At 39.4% G+C, this 8,844-nt stretch overlaps 1 protein-coding gene across 1 annotated transcript; it reads right to left on the reverse strand.

The window, feature by feature from the left end:
- Positions 1-22: 22 nt before the first annotated feature.
- Positions 23-8,211, reverse strand: LOC115165794 (eukaryotic translation initiation factor 4E type 3). The gene is made up of 7 exons (XM_029719167.1): positions 7,727-8,211; positions 5,931-6,003; positions 5,661-5,755; positions 5,487-5,547; positions 5,300-5,366; positions 1,616-1,771; positions 23-1,470 (listed from the first exon to the last, which is right to left on the reverse strand). The coding sequence occupies exons 1-7, from the start codon at positions 7,888-7,890 to the stop codon at positions 1,424-1,426; spliced, it is 663 nt and encodes a 220-aa protein (XP_029575027.1). The 5' UTR covers positions 7,891-8,211; the 3' UTR covers positions 23-1,423.
- Between the last annotated feature and the right edge of the window lie 633 nt (positions 8,212-8,844).

The following is an 8,844-nucleotide window of genomic DNA, read 5'->3' on the forward strand; positions in this document are numbered from 1 at the left end:
AACGACAGATAACAAGGCATGATTGTTTAGCATTTCATTTTTTTCCAACATTTCAAAATCTATCAGCAAAAATATCGATTTTACATTTTGACTGGTTCAATATGTTAAAAATAAACAACTTTCAAGACTGAAACCCTTGGAAAACACAAGGCACCATTCCAAAGATTAACAATCAGTTGAGATCTCACCTTGACTGGGCGCTATAGTAAAAACTGCCAGAAAGTCCAGCTACATTATGTACGATTATTTGTTTCTTTCAACAAAAACGTCACTAATTAATATGCTTAGTGTTTGAACATGGATGACCTGAGTCACAGAGAAGCTTATCAATCAACTACAGAGGCCGCATCTGATGACAATTACAACCAACAAGTTACAAAACTTAAAAAGCTTGGCAGGGAGCATGCACATACACACATGCATGCTTGTGCACACACACGACAGAGAGAGAGAGAGGGTTAGAAAGGTCTTTGGTAAAGATAAGTACTCATTCAACCCAAAGCACGGTTCATACATCATATCGTTTTTTGAATTTCAAAATGGTTTTCTTTTAACGTTTGTAGGTCATAAATGAGAATAATATTCATGATAGAAATGTAATAACACACAAAAGTTAAGATTTTTTTTTTGAATGAACCAATTGATATTCTTCAGAAAACTGAGACCCATCTAGGCGTAGTCTATATTCCTTGATTAAACCACAATTATGTAGTTTATAATAAATGAGTGCACAACTTAGAAAATAGGCATTAGTGAACTGAAGATACTGTAATAGTAATCCTGTTCATTACAGTAAAAATGAAAAAGGCCCGTTGTGCATTTCTGAAACAACAATTGAATGTGTTTGTACAATGACCCACTGCTAATTACCAAAACACTCAGGGTAAACTAAACTATAGCATTTATCTGGTACCACGCAGAGTGGCGATTTAGTTTTTGTAAAAAAGTTGGTGTTATTTAACAAATCTAACAACCAGTAACAGTTAACAGATTTCTTTCCCCCACCCGCCAAAAATAACTACGAACCCCAAAAAATAAATAAATAAAAAATTAGTATGTGCAACATTTTTGCATAAAACTGTATGAATAATACTGGCTTGAGGAAAATACTCTCCATTCATTCTAGAATCAGGGAACAATGTAAATTCAATGTAAGATCAGGAAACTGTGAAAACAACTAAAAGGCTCTGGTAAAAGTGCACTGTTGAGATAAAATGTGTGGTTTAGCTAAATATCTTTGTATAAAAAAAACTAACACTAAAGAACATATATCAGTCATCCTAAAATGAAGCCCAGCTATGACATTTTCTGTCTGCCCAAATTGAAGTAATTGTATAACACATTTACAAAAGACAGTAGAGCTCAGAAGATTCTGTCAATTTCCAAGACCAAAAACAACAAAGTGTCAAATGTGCAAAGCTTGCTAATGTCTTGGGCGACCTCCTTCGAAGGCATGGTGCTCCTCATGTGCTGAAATAGAAACAAATACATGAATCTCATGAGTTATCAATAGGCTCATTTATAGTAAGGGAAGAGTAACATTGTTTTGATGGAGTGAACTAGCACGTACTCTACTCTTGTTTTTATCATGTCATACAAGATTGAAAATACTCACGCTTATAAAATACCGCTTTAAAAGTTATCTGTGGAAGAAGTTCATAGATCCTTCCTAGGATGTTTGCTTCGTTAGCAAAAAAGGCATTTCCATTCCAGATTTGAACAACATCTTCTCTGTCTCGAACGCTGACACTAACACCAACCACCTCATCCTCTGAAACATAACCAGAGAAGAAAAATATTTCAGATAAACACATCCATACCTTTCAGTACTTTGAGGTAAAACACATCCATACCTTTCAGTATTTTGAGGTAAAATTTTACAATGGAATATTGTAAAGCTGTAAACTTTTTACAACTTTACATTTAGTCATTTAGCAGATAACCTTAATTGCTCATGTAAGTCACTCTGGATAAGAATAAGTGTCTTGCTCAAGGGCACATCAGTAGATTTTTCACCTAGTCAGCTCAGGCATTTGAACCAGTGACCTTTCAGTTACTGGCCCATTGCTCTTAACCGATAGCCGACTACGTTATATTACAAACACACTCTGTAATACATATAGGGTATTTCATCTTATACATCCAAGTAAAATAATTATATATTAATAATAACATCCATTCAGAACAAAAATAACACATGACATCTAATATAAAATGATAGACAGATGTAAAATTAAATCTCTTTACAAACAATCAAGTAAACCATCTTCATAAAGACCGAAAGTTGATATATAGCGTGACAACAGCAGGGTTTTTGAAGCGATTCTCACAGTAATCTCATATGTTGTCACACATTAAGAAGGTAACATCTAGCATAACATCAGAGGAGTGTAGTTGTCATTTAATACTACCCTTCTGTTTGTGCCAAGGTTTAGAGAAATTGCTTTTTGGGTCTTCATCACCACCACCATCAAATCAAACTTCATTTGTCACATGCGTGGAATACAACAGGTGTAGACCTTACCATGAAATGCTTACTTACAAGCCCTTAACCAACAATGCAGTTCAAGAAAGTTAAGAAAATATTTACCAAATAAACTAAAGTAATTTTTAAAATAAAAAGTAACAATAAAATAACAATAACTAGGCTATATACAGAGGGTAACGGTCCTGAATCAATGTGCGGGTGTACAGGTTAGTCGAGGTCATTTGTACATGTAGGTAGGGGTAAAGTGACTATGCATAGATAATAAACAGCGAGTAGCAGCAGTGTAAAAACACAATCAAATAGTCTGGGTGGCCATTTGATTAATTGTTCAGCAGTCTTATGGCTTGGGGGTATAAGCTGTTAAGGAGCCTTTTGGTTCTAGACTTGGTACTCCAGGACTTGCCGTGCGGTAGCAGAGAGAACAGGCTATGACTTGGGTGACTGGAGTCTGACAATTCTTTGGGGCTTCCTCTGACACCACCTAGTACAGAGGTCCTGGATGGCAGGAAGCTTGGCTCCAGTGATGTACCGGGCCGTACGGACTACCCTCTGTAGCGCATTACGATCAGATGTTGAGCAGTTGCCATACCAGGCGGTGATGCAACCGTTCATACTAAAAGCAAATCCAGGAGATTGAAGTACAGAGTTGAAGGTGAATTAAATATTTATTTGTGCAGAAAGATGAATGTCTCCAAACAGAATCTCTCACACACACACACACACCTGTTTAAAACCGCTACTTAATCCATGTAAGACGTTACTACTAGAAGGTCTGGTCGTGAGACATGCAGAGTTAGTAGGTAAACAAAACACTGGTTTATTCTGAATTGGACACAACTACATTGGAATGGCTACACACACAGTATGTGATTGACTCAAGACAGATATAGTCACTAGCGCCACCATTATAAATGTCCCCCGAGAGAAGATCTACTCATCGCTTTTGACTACTGGACACACACACACACACACACAATGTGATTGCATCAAGACATTGATGACCATGAGATTTTCTGATTGTATTGAAGTTCAGTTAGAGGTTGTGTGATTGGTTAGTGTGATTTCTCTAGTCTAGTATAACAGCTCTTGGTCAGGGTCCAATTAGGTGGGTGAAATACAACGATCTATAAAGTGCACAAGTTGCTGGATGCTAGCTAGCTAGCAAGCCGAGGATAATTACTTTCTATATAGGACATCCTCTGACCTTACAGACAGACAGAGACTAAAGCAGAGGTTACCGCATATATAGAGAATAAGGACTCATATCAGACAGGTCTCAGGTCTTCAGTATGTGATACTACTGCAGCAGGTCATTAGTATGCGATTTGGTTCTGGTAATACTGAAGCATATCGTAGGTCTTGCTCCTGCTGCTGAGGAAGCAGCTCTGGGTGACCTTGAAAGCAGCAACTGAGGTTGAGTCGCTGCTTGAGCAGTTTGATGGTCTGTCCTCTGAAGCATGGTAGTCCAATGTCCACCATCAGAGTGACTAGAGACACCACTGCATCCATGTAGGCCCTGACAGACAGGTACCCCCTGACACACACCTCAATAAACCACTTGAAAGGTATGGCCTCCATCTTGCCTCCCATGATCACCACCATCGCATCAGTCAGCTTGATGTCTGGCTCCCAGCCCAGGTTACCACCAGGAGAACTCTCAAACATGAAGCCAAAGTTGATGTGGATAAGGCATCCCCTTGCTGTCCTGTATGATGTTCCTGTTGTCTATCTTTGATTTGTAGCAGGAAGAGCAGCAGGGTGTAAGCAGCCATATTACAGATGAAGTTATGCCTCGCCTTCTGGAAGGCTAGAGTGGACTCATCTTCATACTAGTTTCTGAAGTACTCATACATCCCAAAGACTGTCTGTCTGCCCATCTGGTCACGGGACTTACAGTCTGGGATACACTCGATCACACCACACCCAGGGTCGGTAGCCACCACTCTGTTGGGAAACACAAACAGGTCCAGTCCCGCCAGTTGGAAGATGTTCTTAAACAGACAAATGATCTGGAGAGCCAGCACGTCCTGTCTGCAGTCATCTTACTTTAAAGATGGCGACCTGGCCGACGATCCTGCAAGTTACGTCTTCGCCCAGCTCCACGCCCTAGGAGTCAGTCTGACAACGCAGACCCTTTCTCTCCAGCTCACTGACCCCACAACACTTCACCTTAAACTTAGCCAGGTATGGGGCCTTGGCAGCACTCTGTATGGGTGTTCCAGACTCACAGTCAACATCCAGTACAATGGCCTCTGGGTTACTGGGCAGGTAGCAGCCTTGCTAGACCTTGTCAGACAGAGCTTTGAGACATGCCCTCTTCCTCTCATCTCCCGTTGGTGATTTTGTTTAAGAAGTCAAACTCTCTCTGGTAGATGTATTTAAATGCACCAGACTGAGAGCCTATTTTCTCCTCAATCATCTCCCCCAACAGATCCCCGATGTCAGGGTCTTTGTGGTGTGCCTCCTCATTCACATAGATGTTAGTCTTCATGTTCCAGATGAACTGGTGGGCCAAGAGCTGAGACCTCTGGGCCGCCCACTGGATGTACTCTCTCATAGCCCATCTTGTCATAGTGCAGGACCTGAACAATCTGAGGAATGTACAACAGGATGGCATCCAAAGGAAAGGCCCAGAAACCGTTGGATGAGCATGGCATTTCACAGAGTTATTCTGTATGGTTGACTGACTCATTCGACATGGCTGTACAAGCTGACAACAGACCATGTAAACCAAAACCCGCAGTTGGAGTCTGAAAAACACTGCACGATGCACTCGCTCCCTCTTCACACTCTCTCTCCTCACACTCTTACCTGATGCACAGTAATCAGTGAATTGCTCCCCAATAGTGGCCAGCAGTAACTCCTTCCATACAGCAGGCTGGGGAAATGAAGACACATTGAGTATGTAACCAATACTACACACATTTACTCAACAAACATGATAAATGACATTTGTATGAATGATTAAAACATAACAGATTACTTGTATCATACTTACAGTGCTTTCTTTGGGTACTTTCATTTTCCAAACTCCCCCCTTTGCATTACTCTCTTCTTCCCTGGATGAAATAGAAAGACAAGAGAGTAAATTAAAGGTCATATAATATAATTTACACATAGAATTATGCATAGACTTGTGTGTTTATGTATGAATTAGGTGAGTTAGGCTCACCAGAGTGGTCTTCTCTCCCCTCTCATTAGGTGATAACTACATCTCAGTGGTAGGCTGGACACTCCAGGTATATTGTTGTACACACTCCAAAAGCTCTATTCAAAAAGATGTGAGGAAAAATAGGTTCTTTACCATGATTATCAAATTCATATTATTGCTACATTATTATTGATAAACACAAAGCCATAACATAAAGAAGTACAGTACATATATTTATAATGATGTGATGCAGGCAGATCTTAAAACTCTCAACTAACACGCAAACCTTACCTGAACTGTTTGCACAGTGTAGATTTTTTTCAGACCTGATTCACATTCTGCTGCCGTTGTTCCTGGTAAAGACCTGGAGGAAAGATACAAACAAAACATTAGTGCTGAGCGATTAACTGAAATGTTGTTCGTTGACCGATGGCGTTTCTCTAGAGAGATTTCTCTCTGAGACATGTTTTCCAACTTAAGCGCAAAAACGTGGTCCTTAATAACTACAATGATCAGAATACATTGCGCATGCAGCTGCTTGTTTTCGTTGGTTCTTGCCAAGCAAGCCTGTGGGGCCCAAGCACCGTGGTATAACAAAAACTGGAGACTCATATTAGACTACGCCGATTCATGAACCGTCTATATCCGGGTTGCATCCTGTTTATACAGACCAACATCACATGCGCACTAGCACTCAGTCGACGCCATCACGTATTCCAAAAACATGCCAGACATTGGATGAATCTAACATGTTAAATGCAGTGCTTTAGACGGCTGCGCCACTCAGGAGCCCAATAAGTCATAGTAAATGGACAGTCATTACCATCAACTGGTTTATTCTGTGTTGTTACAGCATTGAACCCACATAATGCATTTTTTTTTTAAATATCGAAACCGAAATTGAAAACTGTGACTATTTTTTCAAAAACGAAACCGAACTAGTAATCACTCAGTACTACAAAACATCAATATTTAAACGAATTTATAACTCCGCATCTGGCATGATCTATCAGTCCTAAAAAAATCCCAAAACGAAACCGAACTCGGAATCGCCCAGCACTACAAAACATCAACATTTAAACTAATTTATCATCTATCTATCAGTCCTAAAATAACCTCTTTAGTTTTGTACATATAGCAAGCCTTTCTCCCACTCTGTAAACAGGCCTTACTAGATAACTCAGCCAAAAGAGGTTGTGCTCAAAGCAGCCAGGTCGGAGATCAGGTGTCAATCCCCTTTCCACTGGACTCTAGCCCAGCAGTAAACAAGACTGACCCCCTTTAAATTGTCTGCGTTCTCTCTTGGTCAGAGCAGTACATTGATGGATATACATAATATCTGTATATGCAAAATGATCATCTATGGCCATTATTGTGACATCCGTAACAATGCACATGTTTTTACTAGAAAAAAGCTAAATCTAAATTGAAACCAAGACAGAGAATAATTGCCCACATTAAAGTGTCAATGGATGGCAGTAGCCTAAACAAAAACAGACCAGCCTATGATTTGACTTTTAGTCTTGAGATTGGAAATAAATACTTTCACCACTAGGCCGATGTTTCATAAAAAAACATGTTTACAACAAATCAGAGGGCCAAGTGCTTTCCCCAATCCAAGGTCTTAACAGACTATGCCCCAATACAAGCACTCACAGTGTTCATGAAAATAGACAAAGTCCAATTTCTGCAGGTCATGTGTACACCTCCCATAATATAATCATATTTACAAATACAGTGAAGCAGTGATCTTAAGTTTTAAAATAAATCAAAGACTGAGTTTGAGAACATGTTATATCTAATGGTGCGCATGGTATCAAATCAGCTGAGGAATAAGAAACAATGTATCGTGATTGCGAAAACACAGACTAATAGTCAAGTGTAACAATCATATAATGTATAATGAATATGGTAGTCATCTTGCCTTACTGCGGCGTTATACGCATAACTGATTGCAAGGCCTACTCCTTTGTTTTGGCAAGAAGGCTTTCTAGCTATCGCAAATGCTATTTTGTGACAAACTCATCCCATGAAAGCATAGAAAGAATCACCATTAAGTCCACGTAATGATAAAATGGTGAGCTTACCTATCAAGCCAAAAAGTCCACGGAGAATGTAATGGGAGAGTGCCGTTTCCATCGTTGTTCGTGATGTTCTCCAATTCTCTTTCGTCAATATGGATGTTACGTTCTGGGGAGTTTTGACTTACTGTTTTGTTCAATTGCAGATTCGGGACAGCAGGAACTGCCATTTCCTTGCTTGTAAAAAATTATCGATTTGATTGTTTTTAAAAGATCTCGTGTCCCCTTTTGATTGTATAGGAAGTGCCTACTCTGCTGACTCATTCGTCGCTTCACTGGTCTGCCGCCACAACAACAGTAAAATGATGACGTCTTGCTGTCTGCAGACCAAACGTTCTTGTCAAAAGCGGCAGGCGCGATGCTGTAGAGTAGAATGGAATATAATACAATGTATTTGTTCTATAATTTTCACAGTCCATTACACATAACACATAAATATGTCTAAATCAACCAGAATTATCATAATATTCAATCATCAGCGTCATGACCTTAAACATCTATGGCCAGCAGGGGTACCAGTCTGTTTATCTAACATTCCACTCCTTGAACTCGATGTCATTATGCAAAAGTTTATCATGACAGGAGTGGCAAAGGGTAGAATGAACTAAACAAACTGGTACTCAGACTAAAACATCTAAGCATGACATTGATATTTTCAGTGACAATTGCATCTGCCAATATAAAAGAGATTGATGGTCTGAATATGTGAATGAACATTATAAATGCCCTTTATAATCAAATAAAATCAAATAAAATGTCCATTGTCACATGCTTCGTAAACAACAGGTGTAGACTAACAGTTTCAATGCTTACTTACTGTCCTTTCCCAACAATGCAGAACACAATAAAAAATATACAATAAGAAATTGTAACACAAGGAATAAATACACAATGAGCAATGATAGCTACCAGTACCAAGTCGATGTGTAGGGGTACGAGGAAATGGAAGTTGATATGTACATATACAGTGCATTCGGAAAGTATTCAGACGAACCCTTGACATTTTTCACATTTTGTTACGTTACAGCCTTATTCAAAAATTGTTTAAATGGTGTTTTTTTCCCCTCATCAATCTACACACAATACCCCATAATGTCTCGAGATATTGCTCCCCTGAGGTAGAG

The sequence above is a fragment of the Salmo trutta genome, chromosome 28 (assembly GCF_901001165.1).
Source record: "Salmo trutta chromosome 28, fSalTru1.1, whole genome shotgun sequence".
Classification (NCBI taxonomy): Eukaryota; Metazoa; Chordata; class Actinopteri; order Salmoniformes; family Salmonidae; genus Salmo; species Salmo trutta.